This window comes from Urocampus carinirostris, chromosome 3, assembly GCF_059441175.1.
Source record: "Urocampus carinirostris isolate Australia breed hairy pipefish chromosome 3, RoL_Ucar_1.0, whole genome shotgun sequence".
NCBI lineage: Eukaryota > Metazoa > Chordata > Actinopteri > Syngnathiformes > Syngnathidae > Urocampus > Urocampus carinirostris.
The window spans coordinates 39,151,443-39,175,418 of NC_142351.1; the positions used below are offsets into that span (position 1 = coordinate 39,151,443).

The following is a 23,976-nucleotide window of genomic DNA, read 5'->3' on the forward strand; positions in this document are numbered from 1 at the left end:
GCATGCTAGGTAGATACACATCTGGATACATTTTCCATTTTAATCTAATAGATTCGGCCAATAATAGATATGTCCCGTTAAAGACATAAATCCAGTTGAGATTTACATTATTTTATTTTGTATGGTATATTTTGTTATATTAACTCCAAGATATTTTACAATAGGTTTAATGGGTATGATATCAATGTCTTTTAAATTAACATCATGTATAGCTAAAAGTTCACATTTTTAAGCTAAAGCTAAAAAAATGTTTTTTCTATGGCGACTGGGACTTGATACGAAACTTTTAAGAAAAGAGTTGTGTCATCAACCAATTGGCTTATGATTATTTCAGTGCCTAGAACATTGATTTTTTTTTTAACAGATTGGCAATTTTTAATGTAGATGTAGAATGTAGATTCTCTGCAACTAATGTAAAAATAGGTAGGGTGATATTGGGTATCCTTGTGGGATACCAACATTTATCTTAAAACTTGGTGTTGTTCCTTGAAGTAAGTACTGTACACACAACACATAATATTTAAGTATACACCATCAATCATTTTCTTAAACCAAAGGCAATGATTGAAGCATCGATAGGATAAATCCATGTTCCACTGAGCTTTGTAAAAGTCCAGAAATAAAAGACATCCATCATCTTCAATAAGTCCGTGTCTTCTAAAATGTCCATTCCCAGCCTTATGTTATTATGAATTGATCTTCCTTTTAGGAATCCTGATGGTGAATGGTCAACAATATCAGATAGACCTGAACAGAGACGAGAGGCAAAAATGTAAGTTAAACGTTTGAAGTCGGAGTTTCTTGGGGTAATTGGTTCTCGGTTTTCTATGTGGCTTGGATCTTTTCCAGGTTTGGGAATTGAAATAATAATCCCATAAGCCTTTGTAGGAGGAAGAATACAAGTTGCAACTATAATGTGTTTTTTTCTTCTTCGAGTGTTATAGGTGGTTTGCATTCATCACTTTGGTGCACTATCGTCCTCTATTGTAATGGACATTTGCCTAGTTCCACCCCTAAAATCACATTTATGAGTCATTTGCTGAGGCCTATACCTTATACTCAAGTTCACCTATCATTTTAGTGATATTTCCTCGTACTCACTTTTTCCTTATTTTTGTGTTTTTATATTATTATGAGTCGCTTAAAATACACACCGTTCCTCAAAAAAATGTAACATTTGCTTTTTCTACCAACCAGAAATTGCAATGTTAACACAGGCAGGTTCTCTCGTTTGTTCAATGGTTTTAGCTGGTTCAAGTTGGATAATGTGAGTAAGAATGCTTCGATAGGAAGACGGCAAGCGTGGACAAGTCACAGCGACTTACCGGCATAGCTCAAGTCTTCTATGACATGTTTGTGATTGGACAAGTTAGGTGAAAAATGCCGGACTATGGTAAATGCTGAATGGGCTATATTTGTACAGCTCTTTACCAGTCACTCCTCCACAGCACTTTATAATACACTTTACATTATATAAACTATATTTCTTATTGCCCCTGATCTTGACGCTCCTTAAGAGCCAGCATGGCTTTTCGGTAAAGATCAAATGTGGACGAGAGGTCGACAGGTTGAGAGGAAGGTCCAGATGTTTCCTCAGTGTTGATTTTGTTCCTCCTTTTAACTTTCACACCCTTCTTCTTTGTCCTCTTTGCCCCCACTTTGACGGGCTTCTCATCATTGTGTGGGGATTCGGGAACATCCAGGGTCTCCTGTTTAATCTTGCCCTTTTGTTTGTGTCTTCCCTTGTCTGGGGTGATGAGCACACTGCTGCTTTGCTCTTGATGGCCAGGGTTCTCCATATCTCCTTTATTGTTCTCTTCTTCCTCTTCACTCGCTGGATCTTCATCTTGCTTGTCTTTGTCACATTTGACCAGCCTTTTCTTCTTTTTGTTAGTTTTTTTTAGCCTTTTTTTCAATGTGTTCTCCCTCTGCATGATGTTGTGAATGGGCTGCAACTTCCCTTCCCCGTTGGCCATTTTCTCCTTGTCTTTTTGTTTCTGAACCTGGCAGATGTCCGACTTCCGGGTTCTCATGTTGGGGCGTTCAATTTTGTGTTTCCTCCTGGTTTTCTCGGCTCTGCTGTTCCTTTCTTTGGGCTTCAAAGGGTTGACACTGTCCTGGGCTACCCGGGTACACAATCCTGGGTAATCCTGGGACTTTCAACATGGCGGCGCATGGATGCATGCATGCGGCTAGTTGCTCTCCAGCTAATCTTCTATTTATTGCCGTTCTCTTGTCTTTTTTGCTTTCACTTTTGGACACATGTGTGGCCAAAAACACTTACAGTAGGGACGAACTTATTCGGTTGGGTGGGCGTCTAAATTTCAACTTTTCGGGCACTTTTTATACCGCCTATGTTATACCGAGCGAACTTCAAAGAAATCCGGCATCCTTGTGGACAGCTATTCTTCCTAATAAACGACGACAACGGCGCCGTAAGGACAGAAAACAGAAGCGTGGTTGCCGTGCAGGTAGATGTGTGAAGCGTGCGAAGTCTAAAGCAAGATGGACGCGAGGATGTAACTAATTTCACCATTCATTCCTCGCCGGACAACTGAAGCTTTACACTCAGCGCACACGAAAAGCCACAACCGCGGCATCTTTTGAAGATCTCGACAAAGACTACAAAGAGTTCAGCTAAGTCAAATGATTCAGCAAAGCTAAAATTTGGTCTGTTAAATATTAGATCGCTTGCTCCAAAAGCTTTACTTGTTGATAACATTATTCGTGATTATAAACTTAACTGTATGGGTCTTTTTGAAACTTGGTTACGCCCGGATGAGTATTTAGCGCTAAATTATGCTTCTCCCCCAGATTACGAGAGTAGCCATATAGCACGCACGTTGAAAAGGGGTGGCGGTGTTGCGCTCATTTCTGAAATATCGCTCAAATTTAATCCTCGTACCTCTAATAATTACAAGGCGTTTGGGGCTCTTGTGATGCGGTCCTCTCTATTGTCAATTTATGTAATAACTATCTATCGCGCACCTGGGCCATACACAACTTTCTTAGACGAATTTGCTGAACTTTTGTCTGAACTAGTAACCTATGCAGACAAAATTATAATTATGGGGGACTTTACCATTCATATGAACTCCCCACTCAGTTCACTTACTATTGCGTTTAGGTCTCTAATTGATGCATTTGGTTTTAATCAACTGGTTGATTTGCCAACCCATAAAGATGGGAACACGCTAGACTTGATTCTGACTCGAGGAGTTTTAACCTCAAACATTATGGTGTTACCGTGTACTACCGTTATCTCGGATCATTATTTAGTTACATTTGAGGCGCTAGCTAAATGTAGTGTTAAAAAAGCTGAAGGATTTAGCGGACGCAATATAAGCACTGGCACAGTTTCTGAGCTCTTTGAACTCCTTCCTGGAGCCGTTGCGTCCTTTCCTTCATACAATGGCTCGATTGACTCACTCATGAATGAGTTCAATACCACCCTGACTAGTGTCCTGGATTCAATAGCGCCCATAAAGCTAAAATCACGTCCTCCAAGACACACGCCTTGGTTTACTGATGAAACTAGAACCCTTAAACAAGAATGCAGGAAATTGGAAAGAAAATGGCGCGCTACCAAGCTTGAGGTTTTCCATCAAACCTGGTGTGACAGCTTGTTAAAGTATAAAGCGGCCCTTGCCTCTGCAAAATCGGCCTACCTTTCGAAGGTGATTGCGTCTCAAAAGAACAATCCCAAAGCCCTTTTTGACACTGTAACATCGCTTACAAGGCAACAGACTATCGCAGATAGTTCGACGCACTCTGCTCATGACTTAATGGTCTTCTTTACTAAGAAGATTCAATGCATACAGGAAGAATTTGCTAAAGAAATTATTAATACCACACATATCAAAGGGCTGAAATCTACAGATGCACAACAGGGTGGCTGTCCTGGGAAATTGTCCGGTTTTAGTGAACTGTCACTTGATGATCTCAAACAGGTGGTGAATGCGGCCAAACCGACAACTTGCCAGTTCGACCCGCTCCCAGGTTCACTTATTAAAAGTCTTTTTGGCGTCCTTGGGCCTTCAGTTCTAAATATTATAAACATATCACTCTCCTCAGGTGTAGTTCCAGCAGCTTTTAAGTCCGCCGTTATTAAACCCACACTGAAATGACCCAACCTTGATCCAGAAATCTTAAGTAATTATAGACCTGTGTCAAACCTACCTTTCCTTTCTAAAGTACTTGAAAAAGTAGTGGCACAGCAGCTGAATGATTTCATATCCGAGAATAACCTTTTTGAATCCATGCAATCAGGATTCAGGGCTAACCACTCTACTGAGACAGCTCTGATCAAGGTAACAAATGATCTCCTACTGGCAATGGATTCTGGCGCTTCATCACTTTTGCTGCTGCTGGATCTTAGTGCTGCTTTTGACACAGTGCACCACAATTTCCTACTAGAACGGTTAGAAAAATTGATTGGTCTCTCAGGAACCGTCCTCTCGTGGTTCAGATCCTACCTCTCAGATAGGACGCACTGTGTTAAATATGGTGAAATGACATCTTAGCCCTTTAATGTTACCTGCGGGGTTCCGCAGGGTTCAGTGCTTGGCCCCCTTCTTTTCAGCATTTACATGCTTCCATTAGGTGACATTATTCGCAAGTACAATATCAGCTTCCACTGCTACGCAGACGACACTCAACTATATCTTCCGTTGGAGGAATCTCCCACACTAAACTGTGGAAATTTGGAGGCCTGCCTCATTGAGATAAAAGAGTGGATGTCACTCAATTTCTTGCGTCTTAACTCTGAAAAGACCGAAATGTTAGTCATTGGTCCATCTAAATGCCGTGACTTATTCTCAAAAACTGCTGTGAACATTGACAAATGTCACATCACACAGAGTGACTCAGTTAAAAATTTAGGTGTCATATTTGACCCTGATCTATCCTTTGAAACGCATGTAAAGAAAATTACTAGAACCGCTTTCTTCCATCTTCGTAACATTGCTAAAATCCGTTCAATACTGTCTCAGTCTGATGCGGAAATTATAATTCATGCATTTGTTACCTCCCGTCTCAATTACTGTAATGCGCTACTCTCTGGTCTCCCGAAGTCTAGAATCAAGTCTCTTCAGCTGGTACAAAATGCCGCAGCGAGGCTTTTAACTAGGACAAAAAAGTACGATCACATAACACCGATTTTGGCTAACCTGCATTGGCTCCCAGTTAGCCATAGATGTGACTTCAAGGTTCTCTTAGTATTGTACAAAATCATACATGGACTTGCTCCCTCTTATCTTTCAGATCTGATTTGCCCCTATGTCCCGGTCCGAAGCCTACGATCTGAGACTGCCGGTCTTCTGGTGATCCCAAGAGCAAAGAAGTGTTCTGCTGGTTCGAGAGCGTTCTCCATCCGGGCACCGGTGCTGTGGAATGCTCTTCCCCCTGAGATCCGATCTGCAACCTCAGTGGAAATGTTTAAATCTAAACTTAAAACTCACTTTTACTCCATAGCATATGAATAACCTACTCTTCTTGTCGGCTGAAAAATAGTCTGTGTAATATAGTGTAATAATCTTTGAAGCCCTTTGAGACTCTTTGTGATTTAGGGCTATACAAATAAAGATGACTTGACTTGACTATCTAATATTGGAGAGGCCTAATAAAGCAATCAAGACAATTTAGTGATATATATATATATATATATATATATATATATATATATATATATATATAGGGCAGCACGGCGGCGCAGTGGTTAGCACTTGTGCGGCACAGTTCATGTCATGGGAACCTGTCGTGGGTTCAAATCCAGCTCCAGACTTTCTGTGCGGAGTTTGTATGTTCTCCCCGTGCTTGCGTGGGTTTCCTCCGGGCACTCCGGTTTCCTCCCACATTCCAAAAAACATGCATTTCAGGTGAATTGGCCAGTCCAAATTGTCCCTAGGTATGAATGAGCGAATGAGTTGTTTGTCCCCGTGTGCCCTGCGACTGGCTGGCAACCAGTTCAGGGTGTCCCCTGCCCACTGCCCGAAGATGGCTGGGATGGGCTCCAGCCCCCCCGCGACCCTAATGAGGATAAGCGGTACGGCTAATGAGATGAGATATATCCCAGCAATTATCAGGCAGTGGGCAGGGTTACACCCTGAACTGGTTTCCAGCCAATCGCAAGGCAATATATATATATATATATATATATATATATATATATATATATATATATGTTTTATTTAAATGTCAAATTATCCTCTCCTTTGTATTTCCAACTGCCTTTTAGCTGGGTTATAAACGTTACAAGTAATAATAATAACAATTAGACTTTCGGGGGCAGCACTATGTGTGATGGTTCAATTAATACAATTGAATCATGGCACTCTTTGGCTTGCATGTATGAAGTGTTCAGTTGTTTGTAAATGTTCCTAAATCGGTTTAATAAATTGTTCATTTCTTGTATAAAAAAGCAATTTCCGTAAGTGTTTTATTTTTTTTCGTAATGACAGCACGTGTTAACGTTAACAAAGGAAAATACCTGCATTAAAATCAGTTGTAAAGTGAGCAAGTTATGATTTATTTTCAATCTACATAAATGGCCTTATTGGGGACGCCGACTTGACCAATATGGCCGCCAAGTAGGCACGCTAGATAGCAGGCTGCTACAGCGCGCTGACGTAACTTCGTAACATATATATGTGAAGTGCACCTTTATCCCACAATACATTGCGGTTGTGTTTTGAATGTGAAGTAGTCGTGGCCACTGCACCAACCTTCGAATAACATAATATCATCAAAACTGCCAAATGTCCTGTATTCAACCTACAACCTCTTATGCTCGACAGCGGGATAACTTCATTGTCATTTTCTCGGGTCTGCATTCAGCGTAGTTACTGTCTTTTTTACTCCCGACCAACACTTACATTGTCCACTCGAGTCGGTCTGTCGCTGCTGTCGTATGGAAAATCCGAAATTCATTTCGTAAAAATTAAGCGTGAGCCTCAAACGCAGAGAAAATGTGCTCAAACAGGATAGAAAATTTCAAAAGGGAGCCCCAGGAGGCGCAAGAGGAGGACTCTCTTGACAAGCAGACCCGAATTGTTCGGAACAGAGCAGGTTGGTTATTTTTTGTTTCTGCAACATTTTTTTACAGCTAATATTTGAATATCGACGTCGACTGTAGGATATTTTTTGTTCCGATAGGGCCCGGGCTTCCGTCTCGCAAAATAATTAAAAACATACTTATAAACATATTTTTATAGATGATAAATGCTGAAAGTTATCGTAGTGGTGTTTCTCTTTTTTGGTTTGAACAATTTCATTGACACTTTTAACAGCAATTAAACACATTCACAATTTCATTATATCATGTTCTAACAAGGTTTCTGGAGGTAAAGTGAAAGTGTGACATCCTGCCTTTGCACTTTATTTCCGCCAAAGCTTTTAGTTCTTGTTTGATCTCTCTGATTTCATCATTAAATTCGAAATGAATAAAGATACGGAAATGCCCAAAGAAAATGGACAAGACAAACAAATTCAAAATGCAGATGTCCCTACCAAAACCCATTTTAGTCAGGAAGGACTTGGAGGAGAGGCCAAAAAATCAGACTTGAATTTCCCTCCAATACCTGAAATCGAACAAGACAAACAAATCGAAAAAGCAAATGTCCCTCCTGCGGCCAGAAAACCCAACTTGGGAAAGAGGGGTAAAAATAGGACCATATTGGGGGTGGTGACCACACCGGAACCAAAGATTAGAGATTTAGAGGAAAACCGATTGCCGATGAAAAAGCCCACAAGGGAATTCCTTCTTCTTGTGGGCAAGGAAACAAGAGACTTGCCCTCGACAGGTCCTCTGTAACTGGCCCCTCTTTAAAGTTCTAAAACCAAATGCTGTTCGCGAGTCAAAATGTTTGCACACCCCGAATGTAGAAGCATTGGTCGAGAATTTGAGACTAGTAACCTGCTAGCTTTCAACTGGTTCTGTTTTTACTTATATAAAATGTTGATGTTGACTGTTTAGTGTTGTTTAATGCCCTTGCAACATCCATTGCTGTCTGGTTATTCCAAAAGAGGGATTACTTCTCAAGGTTTCTTACGTTTCTTATGCTAAGGATTTTTTTTAATTTGTTCCTTGCCCCCATTTAAGTTTCAGATCAGGAGATGTTGTAATAGTGGTCTGTGCTGACATTTTTTGACTTTTTGTGATTAAAGGCTACACAAATAAATGTCATTTGACTTGTGTCTTGCAGATGAAAGTGGAAAATATATTTCTACTGCACGGCAAGGACCAGAGTTTCCTGGCATTAAAACTGAGGAGGACAAGGAGGATATTAAGCCTTATTTTGTCAAAAAGCAGGAAGAGGAAGATATTAAGCATTATCACGATATAAAGCAGGAGGAGGAGGATGATGTGAAGCCTGTTCCTGTTAAAGAAGAGGAAGATTTTACTGTGTTGCCAGTGGCTGGGTTCCATTCAACCGCCGAAGATCAAGGTCAACATAATGAGAACAATTGGCAGGAACCTTTAAGCTTCAGCTCGCATCAACATGTTAAGAAAGAAGACGACGACACATCCGACTCCGCAAACATTGAAAGCGACAAATCGTTGGGAAGTGATAACACATGTTCTCAATGTGGGAAAATGTTTCAGCGAAAGGCTTATATGAAGATGCATATGATAGTTCACACTGGGGAGAAGCCTTTTGCCTGCTCAGTTTGCGGTAAAAAATTCAGCTGGAAGTCTGCCTTAAAATTACACACAAGAATCCACACTGGTGAGAAACCTTTTAACTGTTTAGTCTGTGGTAAAAAATTTGTCCAGATCGGTCAATTGAAAAATCACACAGTAACCCATACTGGGGAGAAGCCTTTTGCCTGCTCAGTTTGTGGTCAAAAATTCCGTTGGAAGGATGCTTTAAAATTACATTCAAGAACACATACTGGCGAGAAACCTTATGAATGCTCTGTTTGTGGTAAGAAATTTAGCCAGAAGCTCAACTTAAAAATCCACAGAAGAACCCACACTGGAGAGAAACCTTTTAATTGTTTACTTTGTGGTAAAAAATTCACCCACATAGGAACTTTGAAATCACACACGCTGACCCACACCGGTGAGAAGCCGTTTTCATGCTCAGTTTGTGGTAAAAGATTTGCTCAGAATGGGAACTTAAAATCACACAAAATAACTCACACTGGTGAGAAGCCTTTTTCCTGCTCAGTTTGTAATCGAAGATTTAGACGGAAGAATGACTTAAAATCGCACACAAAAACCCACACTGGCGTGAAGCCTTTTGCCTGCTCAGATTGCGGTAAAAGATTCACAGAGAGGGGGAACTTAAAAACACACGCAAGAACTCACACACATGGAAATCCTTCTTTTTCAGTTAGCAGTCAAAGATTATCAAGTCAGGCTAAAGCTCAGGGTCCCAAGTGTCAGGGTTTGTACAGCTTGAAATCCTTGCAAATGCTTGAATTTTAATATGCAAGGTTTAATTAGTGCTGGAATTTATATGTTGCCATTGCAAATTTTCTCAGACATCTACCTAGATATACCAAGCATTAAATAAAGGAGAATAAAACAAGTCTGCTCAAAAATGACGCTGACACTCCTGCTCTTCCCTTGTTATTAGCTGGCATTATAGATTGCCATGTGAAATGTCACCACCCCATAATGGTTGCACCGAAGCAACTTTAAAGTCAAGCAATACTGAATCCTTGAAAAACACAGGGAAATGCAAAGTAAGCATATCTACTTTTCAGTAAAAATACAAAAATAAACTTTTAGATAATTTCACGGTTTATATTATGCCTGTATTTACGTTGATTTAATTTAAAGAGAAAGACAGTATCCATTAGAAACTCATGAAATATACAAAAAATACTTACAGATCCACCAAAAGCAATGTTAGATTTTTACACACTCAACATATTTAAAGTCAAACAACAACACAGTATCCCCAAAAATGTAAAACAATAAAATTTAAATACAAATCTATTATGTCCAGGGCTATAAATAACAATGAAATACCAAAAAAATAACTATTTATAATTCTATTTTGTCCAATCCACACACAGATCCTCCGAAAAACATGTAAAGAAATAAAATGAAAATATGCAAAACAAAAGGCAAAATTCAGCAGTCTCAACGGAAGATTGAATGCATTCTGCTTTGGAGCCATCAATATAATTACAGTGATTCCAAATTTGGCTAATTTTTTCATCTTTTTATAAATACATTACTTACTTTATTTTCTGTCCTATGTTTTGAACTCATCTACAGGATTGTCTCAGAAAATTAGAATATTGTGATAAAGTTCTTTATTTTCTGTAATGCAATTAAAAAAACAAAAATGTCATACATTCTGGATTCATTACACATCAACTGAACTATTTCAAGCCTTTTATTATTTTAATATTGCTGATTTTGGCTTACAGCTGAAGAAAACTCAAAAATCCTATCTCAAAATATTAGAATATCATGAAAAAATATACAAGTAGGCTATTCAACTAATCACCTGAATCATCTAATTAACTCGAAACACCTTGCGAGGGTTTCCTGAGCCTTAAAAACACTCAGCTTGGTTCAGTAAACTAAATCACAAGTATGGGGAAGACTGCTGATCTGACTGCTGTCCAGAGGACCATCATTGATACCCTCCATCAGGAGGGTAAGACACAAAAAGAAATTTCTCAAAGAGCAGGCTGTTCACAGAGTGCAGTTTCAAAGCATATCCACAAAAAGTCTGTTGGAAGGGAAAAATGTGGCCGGAAACGCTGCACAACCAAGAGAGATGACCGCAGCCTTAACAAAATTGTGAAGAAGAGCCGCTTCCAGAATTTGGGGGAGCTTCAAAGACAGTGGGCTGAAGCTGGAGTCCAGGTATCAAAAGCCACAGTTCACAGACGTGTCCGGGAAATGGGCTACAATAGCCGTATTCCCATGGTCAAGCCACTTCTGAACTCAAGACAACGGAAGAAGCGTCTGACTTGGGCTATGGAGAAGAAGCACTGGACAGTTGCAGAGTGGTCCAAAGTCCTCTTTTCAGACGAAAGCAAGTTTTTCATTTCATTTGGAAGTCAAGGCGCCAGAGTCTGGAGAAAGGCTGGAGAGGAGCAAAATCCAAGTTGCTTGAAATCCAGTGTGAAGTTCCCACAGTCAGCAATGGTTTGGGGAGCCATGTCAGCTGCTGTTTTTCATCAAGTCCAGAGTAAATGCAACTGTGTACCAAGAGATTTTAGAGCACCACATGCTTCCATCTGCTGAAAAGCTCTATGGAGATGAGGATTTCATTTTCCAGCGTGATCTGGCACCTGCCCACAGTGCCAAAACCACCAGTAACTGGTGCACTGACCATGGCATCACTGTCCTTGATTGGCCTGCTAATTCCCCTGACCTGAACCCCATCGAGAATTTGTGGGGTATAGTTAAGAAGAAGATGAAAGACACCAGACCTACAAATGCAAATGAGCTGAAGGCCGCTATCGAAGCATCCTGGGCATCAATAACACCTCAGCAATGCCACAGGCTGATTGCCTCCATGCCACGCCGGATTGATGTAGTAATCCGTGCAAAAGGATTCCCAACCAAGTACTGAGTGCATCAATGGACATTTTCAAATGTTTGATTTAGTTTTGCTGTTATAAAATTATTTTTTTACTTGGTCTGAGGAAGTATTCTAATATTTTGAGATAAGATTTTTGAGTTTTTTTCAGCTGTAAGCCAAAATCAGCAATATTCAAATAATAAAAGGCTTGAAATAGTTCAGTTGATGTGTAATGAATCCAGAATGTATGACATTTTTGTTTTTTTAATTGCATTACAGAAAATAAAGAACTTTATCACAATATTCTAATTTTCTGAGACAGTCCTGTATATCCAACACCTTTAGAGCCTTTCTTGTGTTTGTAAACAAATGTGATGTAGCCAAGTTCCGCACGGAGTGTTGAGGCCGAATGGCGGAATTTATGTCAGTTTATACCAGCCCATTGACAGAAAAAGAATATAGATCATAGATAGAAACATCTAGTCACATGTCAAGTCACATGTATTTGTGTAGCCCCTAATCACAATATCTCAAAGGACTGCACAGGCGACAATTACACCATCTCCTGATCTAAAACCAACATGCAGGCAAGGAAAAACTCAAAACTTTAACATAAGGAAAATATGAAACCTTGAGAAGGGTCCACACAAGCGGTAATCCCCCCTTCCAGGCTGCAATACAATTTGCTTGGGTAACAATACTCAAAACATAGTGAGCATCAATAAAAAAAAACATAGGTCATATGTAAAATTATCTCAAAAGACAATGTCAGTAACCAGGCCTCGAGTCTGTAAAATTGTCCATAAAGTCTGTACCAGCAATGTGGGAGCTTCCCATCTCTGCCGGCTGGTCGATGCAGACGCTGACAACTTCAGGTGCAGGCGCTGGTCCGTTCACTCGATATGTCCTTCCTCCACATTTCACCACCAGCTAGGAACCTGGAAAGGACAGAAAAATAAAATACATTTCAAATAAGCACAATGTATGTACTAGCAGCAAGATAGGGACTTTATCAGTGATTTGAAGTCAACAACAAAGAAACATTCATTTGAAAGGAGCTGGATTTCTTTTATTAATTAATGGTACAGCAAAATTTTGAAAATTGACTTTGAAAGTCCTAAAAAGTGCTTGAATTATGTTACAAGAAAGGTGTTCCGAACCTGAAGTGTGCTTGTAAAACTAGCATTTATCATTCTGTAATTACAATTTTTGTTAAGTTGACAAATCGAGATGATTTTTTCCAAGATTGATTTTAGATCTGTTTGGGATTGAACAAACCTACATTGTGTACATTTTGTTAACATTTAACCAAAGCATCAAAATTTTCTATGTGATTTTGTTGTTTTGGATCTCATTAAAGTGTATTATCATTGCGAGATTTAGACTGGACCTTCTTTGAATACTGTTCTGTTGTTTGAATAATGATAATGTGCGTACGAGCTTTAGTTTAAACTTGATGTGTCCAAAAAACGTCAGACATTTCATATTGTCGTTGTTCATTTAAATGATCTCATTACCTTGTTACCTCTCTATTAGATTGTTAGGTTGTCTCTGAAATGATGGAAGGAAAAATAAATTGTCAACATCATGTTAACAAATGTCTTATGTGCTTAAATGGTTCGTTTTGGCCAATTGTTTTTCCCTCTTATTAAGAAAACTTTTTTTAACGTTTTGATGTGTATTAAAAAAACGGAAACGACTTATCCATCGTTTTTGTTTTATGAAGTGAAATTGCCCACAGATATCTTTCGAACACGAGATTGATCAGCGGGTCCATATTGGTCGAGTCTACGTCCCCGTCAAGGCAAAGTACAGTATGTACATTTAAAATAAATAATGACTTGCTCACTTTACGACAAATTTTAATTCGCGTAACTTTTTTTGTCAACGTCAACACAATAGTTTATTACGTAAAATTAATTCAAAAATGGAAAGAGGCTTTTTCAAAATAAAACAAAAACCATCGATTTATTGAAACAAATTACGAACATCTATACATGCTACAAACAACTGCATTGAAATTTTAACACTTTATATGACACTCATTGAAAAAGCTATTTGCCGGTACAATTAAAAAGCAGCGCTAAGAGGATAACAAGCCTTGTGGTACTTTATTCATTACCACTGTTTTATTTTCTTTGCAAACCAATGAAATATACACACATAACCACACAGGGCCAGAGCGTGCCCCTTTTTAGCGCGGGAGTTTTACACCCAAAGCCAGCTCAATTAGCTCTGGAAGAGGAATTTGAATGAATTGAACAGCAGCAAGCTTTTATGATGCATTTTTATTGGGAAATTTTCAAATATATGTTGATAAGTTAAGAGACACTTTGCCATTTCAGTTCAAAGGAAAATTATATAAAGATTTTGATATGGATGAAAACGTGGATGAAAAAGACAGTGAACTTCTTAGCCTAGTTTTTACACATTTAAAGCAGAGAAGGAAATGGTCAACAGGAACTTATATGCTAGCCCAATGCCATGGTATGCATCTGTGGTGAGTTTATATTGTGAGAGGACCTACTTTTTTCTTTTTTTTCTTTTTATTTCATTTTTTTTATTCTTTTGTTTCTTTTTTTTTGAAGCTTTTGTCTTTCTTTCTTCTAATTTTCATTGTATTCTTTTTAGCCTTTTAATTCTCCTTTCTTCCCTTATTATTGTTTCTTCTTATTTCTCTATTTTTGCCTTTACAGTATATGATTTTTTTCTTCTGTTGTTTCTTTTTTGATTGTTGTCTTTTTTAGCTTTATTGTTCCCCCAATGTTCTTTTTTTATCTTTATTATTTAATTATATCTTATTCTGTTTTTTCTTTTATATTTGTTGTCCCTTTTAGCTTTATTTTTCCCCCAAAAGTAATTTTATGCATAATTTCACATCATAATTTTTAATTGGCCAAAAGCAACAGAACATTCTGAAGAGGCCAGGGCTGGGGTGGGCCCTTTTTTCAGCCTGGAAGTTTTCTACCCAAAGCCAGCCCACTTAGAGATAGATGAGGAATTGCTTTCAGTCCACCCTCACCTATTTCCTTGACCATGTGACCTTTCTTTCATGTAATGCGGGTTATTTCTCCAAATAAAGTTTAAGTGCATTTAGTTGATAGGTTAGATGATGTTGTTTGGAATTACTTGAGAGTATGCTAGGTAGATACACATCTGGATAAACTTTTAATTTTAATCAAATAGATTCGGCCAATAATAGATATGTCCCGTTAAAGACATAAATCCAGTTGAGATATACATTATTTTATTTTGTATGGCATATTTTGTTATATTAACTCCCAAGATGTTTTACAGTAGATTTTATAGGTATGTTATCAATGTCTTTTAAATTAGCATCATGTATAGCTAAAAGTTCGCTTTTTTAAGCTAAAGCTAAGGAATTGTTTTTTATTTTTTTCTATGGCGATTGGGACTTGATAGCAAACTTTCACGAAAAGAGTTGTGTTATCAGCTAATTGGCTTATGATTACTTCAGTGCCTAGAACATTGAGTTTTTTAATAGATTGGCATTTTTTAACGTAGATGGCCAGCTTCTCTGCAACTAATGTAAAAATAGGTAGGGTGATATTGGGTATCCTTGTGGGATACCAACATTTATCTTAGAACTTGATGTTGTACCTTGAAATAAGGACACACAACACATAATATTTTGTTATAAACCTTCCATCATTTTCTTAAACCTTAAACCAAAGACAATGATTCAAGCACCAATAGGAAAAATCCATGTTCTACTGAGCTTTGTAAAAGTCCAGAAATAAAAGACATACATCATCTTCAGTAGTAAGTTAAATGTAATAGTAAGTTTAATGTAAGTTAAAAGTCTGAAGTCCGAATTTCTTGGGGTAATTGGTTCTCGGTTTTCTATGTGGTTTCGATCTTTTCCAGGTTTGGGAATTGAAATAATAATCCCATTAGCCTTTGTAGGAGGAAGAATACAAGTTGCAACTATAATGTAGTTTCCTCAGTTGTTCATATATCCTGTATCATCATTGGTTTAATATTTTCCTGATTACTGTAATTTATTTCTCATTCATTTTTAAAATGTTTACTTTTTCATCCTATTTTGTTTTATAAATAAATGTATCTGAGAACATTGGAATGTTTTTATCTAAACTTTTCTTTTGTCAGCCCTCAGGTAAATTGAGTTTGAGCTCCTTGCTGTTTTGCAGTTTATTTCCTACTTTGTAACTCCTGTTAAAAGGCAGTTAAAATATAAGAAAAATATAATCCACGCTTCCATTCATTTTTTTGCACTGCTTATCCTCACTAGGGTCAAGGGGGTGTTTGTGTCTTATAAAAAGATAATTTGACATTTGAATAATATTTGATATGAAATGATCGTGGTAAACCTTCGTATAATTAAATCATCTGATTAGATGAATCATTCTATTAGAGGAAAAACAACAAATAACTGTCTAATTCAATTAAGTTTTGTGGGGCAGAAATACATCCCTCCGCTCAGTGTTCCCTCTAAACTGCGCGCGTGCGCAATTGCGCACTGCTCGCACATTCTAGGCGCACAAGAAATCTAGCCAGCACACAAAAATGAGGGCTCAAAATTAATAATTAAGAAGCGACTTAAGTCAAAGTTACTGTCCATAAAGGTAAAAATACACGGTTTCCCCTGACCTTGTGTCCTAAATGCGGTATTTTGAACTCGGGTCGAAGTAAAACGAAGTTGAGTAAAGTTCGTAGTTTTTCGAGAACCGGCTTCTTCGGCTCGGCTCACTAAAATGAAACGGCTCTTTCGGGTCCTAAACGGCTCTTCAGGTTGTTTTTGCTTCTTTAATCCCAACATGACAAAATATTATGTAAAATTATGCACACAATGACTTAAAGGAAGGGGGGAATAGAACAAAAAAGAAAAAAATACCAAAATGAAAAAGTAGTGAAAAGCTGAGAAAAAAAGAGACAAAAGGAAGAGAAAAAAAGAAGGAAAATTTTAGAAAAAAAGCCAGAAAAAAAGAAAAGAAAGAAATGTTGGAAAAAAGTAAATAGAGAACAAAAAGAAAAAAGTAACAGCTCGGAAAAAATAAACACAATGAGATTTTTTTAAAGGAATTTAAAAAAAAAAGTAGAAAAAAAGACGGACCGTATACAAATCACTTTTGAGCAGGTAACATGTTTATTTTGCTTTTTCTATTCAAATCGCTCGTATTGAAACTGTTATGCACTCTACCATAAAGCCTATTTCAGCATAATAAGCTTTACGGTAGAGTGCATAACATTTCTCAAAAGTGATTTATATACGGTGTGCATTACCGTTCGATTACATTCACAACCAATGCAAAGACGGAATGGTTTAAGTTGTATTACATTCCCAACAAATGCAAGACGAAGTGGTTTTTGTTATATGTTCGCCATTACATTCCCGAAAATAGATATAAAAGTGAGATAAAACGAGGTAATAACACCGGCCCCGAGCATAGGCCACGTTTACCATTTTTAGGGATTATGGAAATTTTAGAAGTGGAACAGAAACAAAAACACGCAATGATGGAGGGCGCTAATGCACCAAAGGGATGAATGCAAACCGCCGTTATTTCTCGAAGAAGAGTAGAGAATGTGCACCTTATCCCACAATCCATTGCGGTTGTGTTTGAGATTGAAAAGTTGATGTGGCCGCCGCAACAACCGCTGAATAAAATATTAAACAAAACGGCAAAATGCCCTACCTCCTACCGACAGCTACTTAAGCTCGGCAGTCGGATAACTTTAAATTCATTTTTTCTATAATCCGTATTCTGCGTAGTTACTGCCTTTTTTACTCCCGACCGACTCATGTTTGCCCACTCGAGTCGGTCTGACATCGTGGTGTTCTGATTCAGCCTGATGGAAAATGTCTATTTAACTCAAGTGTGATTTTCAAGCGTGGAGAAAATGTGCTCAATTGGGAAAGAACCTTTCAAATAGGAGCTTTGGGCAACGAAAGAGGAGACCGAACGAGAAGATCGACTCCTGGACTCTTCTGACAAGCAGCTCAGAGAAGGTTAGTCGTTGTGTTTTCTGCAATATCCTTGACGCCTAATATGTGTCCTTTGGCGCCCACTGTTATTATGTTTTGCTTGGAAGGAGAAGGACGAGCCTGGATGGGTTAATGGACTAAGAATGTGCCTTACTGTTCTATTACATTCCCCCCCAAAATTATATACAAAGTCGTTCTCGTGAAGTTTGCGCGAGGGGGGAGATTTCATGCAGGGAGGTGTCATTACACCAAAGTCAATAGTTTCAACTTGCTCAAAGTGAATTCTACAAGTGAGTGTGTGTGTGAATGGGTAAGTGTGAAGCACATTGTAAAGCGCTTTAGGAGGTCTTCATTGACTTAAAAAGCGCTGTATACATGCAGACCATTTACAGGGTATACACGCCTCAAGTGCTCCGTGCTTTTTGAAATGAAAACATTCCTGATTGAAAAGTTGAGAACCATCTCAATTATGTAAAATGTAATTGTGAGAATGTTTTAATCAAAATATTTTGCTGAAGACTTTTGTCCTGAAAGGTCGTTTCGTTTTTAGGCCGTTTTTAATTAATTGATTTTATGTTTGAAGGTCGTTCTAATGATTTGATTGCTCCCTTTGATAATTAAACTATGGCACTTTTGGGGCTTCCATACAAAGAAGAGTGTGTTGTCCATCATTGGCAGAAAATACCAAATCAGTTCCTCAAAGCTGAGGCACTATCTAAATGCCAATCTTCAATAGACACTGCTACTTTCTTTTGTGTTTTACACATTTTTATTCATATATTTGGTGGTTTCCCAGAGGTTCTCTGTCTAAAATGGTTTAAATTGAATTGTAAGTAGTTTTCTTTTGAACTTTGCATTTATATACATTTAAACATTATAATTATATTTATATTTTTATCTATCCATCTACCTTGGTCATATCCCTCAAGAGGGGTGACCGACAGCAAGACACACACTTACAATAAAGAAAATAAAAGGGAAATAAATAACAAAAAAAAACCACACAAAATTTATAATTATATTTCATGCAAATTTAGAGACTGGCGGCGACCAATTAGTCTGTTGCCGCAAGAGACTATATGGTATGGGAAACACTTTTTGACTGTGTATTGTCTGTTGATGCCCCTGCAAAATCCATTGCACCCTAGTAAGAGGGATTACCTCATCTCCTACCCCTTCTCAAGGTTTTTTAATTTTCCAAATGATCAGGTTTTTTTAGTTTTTCCTTGCCCCCATGTTGTTCAGATTAGGGTGTGTTGCAACGGTGGTTTGTGCAACCCTTTGAGAATGTTTGTGATTAATGGCTTAACAATGTGATTTGGCTTCTGTCTTGCAGACATGAGTGAAAAATATCCTCCTACTGCTTGGCAGGAACCCGAGTTGCCAGGCGTTAAAAGTGATGATGAGGAATTGAAGCCTCATCGCCTTATAAAGCAGGAGGAGGAGGATGTTGAGCTTGTCCATGTTAAAGAGGAGGAAGATTTTACAGTGTTGCTAGTGGATGAGGTCCGTTCAAACATCGAAGATCAAGGACAACATGAAGAGAACAATTGGCAGGAGCCTTTAAGCTTCAGTTCCTCTCAACACGTGAAAACAGATGATGACGATGACAACACGTCCGACTCTGCGAATACTACCAGCGACAAACAGTCGGGAGATGATAACACATGTTCTCAGTGTGGGAAAACGTTTCGACACAAGACTTATCTGAAGTTGCATATGAAAGTTCACACTGGTGAAAAGCCTTTTGCCTGCACAGTTTGCGATAAAAAATTCAGCCGTAAGAAAAACCTATTATCGCACAGTAAAACCCACACTGGGGAAAGGCCTTTTGCCTGCTCAATTTGTGGTAAAAGATTCACTCAGAATGGGAGCTTAAAATCACACACACTCATCCACACTGGGGAGAAACCATTTAAGTGTTTAGTTTGTGGTGAAAAATTCAGCCTGAAAAAACACTTAAAAAGCCACACAAGAAACCATACTGGCGAGAAGCCTTTTGTCTGCTCAGTTTGTGGTCAAAGATTCATTTGGAAAAATGCTTTAAAAATACACACAAGAATCCACACTGGTGAGAAACCTTTTAATTGTTTAGTTTGTGGTAAAAACTTCACCCACAAAGGCAACTTGAAATCACATACACTAACCCACACTGGTGAGAAGCCATTTGCCTGCTCAATTTGTGGTCAAAGATTCACTGAGAGTGGGAGCTTAAAATTACACACAAGAACCCACACTGGCGAGAAGCCTTTTAACTGTCTAGTTTGTGGTAAAAAATTCACCCACAAAGGCAACTTAAAATCCCATACACTAACCCACACTGGTGAGAAGCCCTTTGCCTGCTCAGTTTGCGGTAAAAGATTCACTGAAAGTGGGAGCTTAAAAAGCCACACTAAAATCCACACTGGCGAGAAGCCTTTTGTCTGCTCAATTTGTGGTAAAAGATTTACTCAGAGTGGGAGTTTAAAATCTCACAAAATAACCCACACTGGTGAGAAGCCTTTTGCCTGCCCAGTTTGTGGTAAAACATTCACTAAGAATGGTAATTTAAAAAGACATAGAAGTACCCACACTGGTGAAAATCAATTTTCTTGTGCAGTTTGTGGTCAAATATTCTCAAGTCAGGCTAATGCTCAGTGTGCTTGTAAAACTGACCTTGATCATTCTACTTGATGTGACGCAATTTCTTGCATTAAAAGCTCTTTGTTGAGTTGACAAAATCAAGGTGATCTCTTCCAAGGTTTATTTTAGATCTGATCGTAATTGAAAACCGACATTGTTACATTTTTTCCTGTAATCAAATCATGAAGGATTTTACTATTTTGCATCACATTTAAGCGTATTATTCTCATTGAATTCTTGACCGGACCTTTTTTTGAACATTGTTCTGTCAATTGAATGATGATGATTTGCGCGTCATAAGATCATTTGTTTATCTGAGTGCTTTTTTAAAAAACATAATTTGTGTAAGTGGTTAAGATATTCCCATTTCAATGATTGATCTCATCACCTTGTTGTCCTTTCATCTGACTGTGTTCTTGTCCTAAATACAAAAGGAGCAACTATAAATTGCCTACATCATGTCAATAAATGACTCATGGGCTGAAGTGTTCCGTGTTGGCCTTTTGTTTTTCCTTCTTAATTAAAAAAAAGATGACAAGAAACGACATTTATTTTATGGTGATATTGAAAAGTCGAAGGTAATCTGATATCATAGTTTGTAATTAAGTCAAGTCAAGTCACATTTATTTATATAGCCCTTAATCACAAAAATGTCTCAAAGGACTGCACAGGATTACAATGACACAATTACCTGATCTTAAGCCAACATGCGGGCAAGGAACAACTCAAAACCTCAGCGTGAGGAAAAAGAGAAATCTCGAGAAGGGACCTCACAAGTGGTAAACCCCCCTTTCAGGATGACCAGGGTGAATTACATTTAGCATTACAATACACAAACATAATAAACATTAGGTAACATGTTGAAAATTTGTCCGGAAAGTGCATGACAGTAACGACGCCCCCAGCCTGTAAACTAGTCCAGAAAGTTTATGACGGCCACGACGCAGTTTACCATCTCTGCCAGCTGGTAAATGCAGGGGTTGACATGCTTCAGGTCAGACGCTGGTCCCCTGACTCATCTCCAATCGTCCTTCTCCTTCGTATCACCACCAGGCAGGCAGTCGGAAAAAGACAGGACAATACAGAATATGAGGTGGGCATCAATCATAAGCTTTGGAATAGAAGTGTGTCTTAAGCCTTGATTTAAAAACTTCCATCGAGGTTGCAGATCTTATCTCCGGAGGCAGGGCATTCCACAACACTGGAGAACGCTCTCAAGCCTGCAGACTTCTTGGCTCTCTGAGTCACAAGTAGACCGGCATTTTCCGAGCGCAGACTTCGTGCAGGAACATAGTGGGAAATCAAATCAGAGAGATAAGAGGGTGTAAGCCCATGCAAACATTTCTATGTTAATAAGAGAACCTTAAAGTCACAAATTATGATAACACTTTAATTGAAATATTTTGCTAAAGGCTTTTTATCCAAAAAAGCTGTTTCGTTGTAAGGCTGTTTTTCTTTCCTTGAATGTTAGTTTGAATGCCGTTATCAATCATTTTTATTATTAACAATATGATTATATTAGGGCAGCACGGCAGCTGAGTGGTTAGCGCGTCCTGGGTACAGTTGTGAGGGTCATAGGTTCAAATCCAGCTGCCAGAGTTTGCATGTTCTCACTGTGCTTGTGTTGGTTTCCCTTGGGCACCTTGGTTTCCTCCCACATTCCCAAAAAACATGCATGTCAGGTTAATTGGCCGGTCCAAATTGTCCCTAGGTGTGAATGTGCGGTTGAATTGTATGTCACTGTATTCCCTGCAACAGGCTGGAAAGCAGTTCAGGGTGTCCCCTGCCCACTCCCCAAAGATAGATGGGATGGGCTCCAGCAGCCCCGCGACCCTACTGAAGATAAATCGTGCATATAATAGATGGATGGATGGATAGATAAGACGTACCCTTTTGGGCGGTGCCTTAGCTACTTGGGTCAAACTATCAGTACATGTGCATGGAGCCAAAATATCGAAACGAGAATGCTGGCTCTTTGCGCTACTAATGAATGCATTCATGTCTGTAGTCAAGTCAAGTCACATTTATTTATATAGCCCTTAATCACAAAAATGTCTCTTTGGACTGCACAGGATTACAATTACAAAATTGCACAATTACCTGATCCTAAACCCGCATGCGGGCAAGGAACAACTCAAAAACCTCAGTGTGAGAAAAAAAGAGAAACCTTGAGAAAGGACCTCACACGTGGTAATCCCCCTTCCAGGATTGACCAGGGTGAATTACAATTAGCATTACTGTACACAGAATAGTAAACATTAGGTAAGATGTTGAAGATGTCCGGAAAAAGCATGACACCAACGACGCCCCCAGCCTGTAAACTAGTCCAGAAAGTCTATGACGGCCACGACGCAGCTTCCCATCTCTGCCAGCTTGTAAATGCAGGGATTGACATGCTTCAGGTCAGACGCTGGTCCCCTGACTCATCTCAAATCGTCCTTCTCCTTCGTATCAGCCAGGCAGGCAGGCAGTTGGAAAAAGACAGGACAATACAGAATATGAGGTGGGCATCAATCATAAGCTTTGGAATAGAAGTGTGTCTTAAGCCTCGATTGAAAAACTTTCGTTGAGGTTGCAGATCTTATCTCCGGAGGCAGGGCGTTCCATAACACCGGGGCCCGGATGGAGAACGCTCCCGAGCCTGCAGACTTCTTGGCTCTCAGAGTCACAAGTAGGCCGGCATTTTCCGAGTGCAGACTCCGTGCAGGAACATAGGGGGAAATCAAATCAGAGAGATAAGAGGGTGCAAGCCCATGCAAACATTTATATGTTAATAAGAGAACCTTAAAGTCACATCTTAAGTGTACTGGGAGCCAGTGCAAGTTGGCCAATACAGGAGTAATATGCTCAAACTTGGGTTGGCTAGACTGGCAAAAACATCGCTCCACTACAAGCAGAGAGGAGATAAGTTATGTTCAAGAGTAAATGAGAGAGCATAGGACAACACCTGTATAAAATTCAACAAAGTGTTAGGACAGCCAGGGTTTAATGGCAAAAACAGAAGACAGGAGACTGACTACAAGAATAAGGGTTGGACACCGTGCCTTAAACAAAATGTCAAAACTTAGAAGGAAATAACGTTTTACTGGATTGTGTAAAGAATTGTCAGGAGGAGGAATACACAGAGCATATAATGCTGGAATGCTGGAAGTACAATATGTAGAAGGAGAAGATGAGAAGGGGCTGATAGAAGAAAGAGTAAAGGAAATATCACTAAAAGTATTGTCGAACTTGAGTAATACAACAAAGGGTACTTTTACAATTTTTAAGGAGTTCAAGGACCCCCTAAAGCACATGTGTCAAACTCACGGCCCGCGGGCCACGTCTAATCATATCCGTGTAATCATATCCGGCCCGCAAGACCATTTTACATTATTGTTATTAATGGCCCGTCAATATAAACAACGCCGTCTCATCCCTGGGCATCATATTCTGAAGTTTTAGTCACTCTACCTATTCCTTCATATATGACGTTGAGGGTATACCTTTTTCGTGGCGCAGAAAACACAATACTGCACAGAACTACACATCCCACAATACAACGCTTCGGCTGCCTTGCGGCGCATATCCCGCGTCTTTTCAGTCTTGCTATTACAAGATATCGCGCAGATAGCCGGTAGCCGAACATACCCCTCACAATGGCGAAGAGAAAAGTTGATTCTGAAAACAGAGCCTTTAATAACCGGTGGAAGGCTGAGTATATGTTTACTAACATTGCCGGTAGACCCGTGTGTCTCATTTTGTGGTGCTAATGTGGCTGTGATTAAAGATTTTAATCTAAGACGGCTCTTTGAGACAAAACATAGGGATAACCTGAAAGTCCTGGATGCAGAGCAGAAGAAACAGAAAGCAGAAGAGTTAAAGAAGAATCTGACACTCCAGCAAAATATC

The 23,976-nt window shown here is 39.0% G+C and overlaps 2 protein-coding genes across 3 annotated transcripts; both read left to right on the plus strand.

The window, feature by feature from the left end:
- Positions 1 to 14: 14 nt before the first annotated feature.
- LOC148369663 (uncharacterized) lies at positions 15 to 10,239 on the plus strand. 2 transcript variants are annotated; one of them, XM_088331768.1, is made up of 2 exons: positions 15 to 772; positions 8,202 to 10,239. In XM_088331768.1, the coding sequence occupies exons 1-2, from the start codon at positions 718 to 720 to the stop codon at positions 9,428 to 9,430; spliced, it is 1,284 nt and encodes a 427-aa protein (XP_088187894.1). In that variant the 5' UTR covers positions 15 to 717; the 3' UTR covers positions 9,431 to 10,239. The 2 variants fall into 2 exon arrangements, with proteins under 2 accessions (XP_088187894.1, XP_088187893.1); XM_088331767.1 differs by lacking the exon at positions 15 to 772 and adding an exon at positions 6,700 to 7,065.
- Positions 10,240 to 17,074: 6,835 nt separating this feature from the next.
- Positions 17,075 to 20,570, plus strand: LOC148369664 (uncharacterized). The gene is made up of 2 exons (XM_088331766.1): positions 17,075 to 17,487; positions 18,800 to 20,570. The coding sequence occupies exon 2, from the start codon at positions 18,802 to 18,804 to the stop codon at positions 20,134 to 20,136; it is 1,335 nt and encodes a 444-aa protein (XP_088187892.1). The 5' UTR covers positions 17,075 to 17,487; positions 18,800 to 18,801; the 3' UTR covers positions 20,137 to 20,570.
- Positions 20,571 to 23,976: the final 3,406 nt, after the last annotated feature.

Excerpts from the sequence above, each read along its gene's own strand:
- LOC148369664 (XM_088331766.1), top strand. The coding sequence starts at position 18,802 with ATGAGTGAAAAATATCCTCCTACTGCTTGGCAGGAACCCGAGTTGCCA.
- LOC148369663 (XM_088331767.1), top strand. The coding sequence starts at position 6,966 with ATGTGCTCAAACAGGATAGAAAATTTCAAAAGGGAGCCCCAGGAGGCG. Across the intron at positions 7,066-8,201 it reads AATTGTTCGGAACAGAGCAG|ATGAAAGTGGAAAATATATT; the intron begins GTTGGTTATTTT and ends TGTGTCTTGCAG.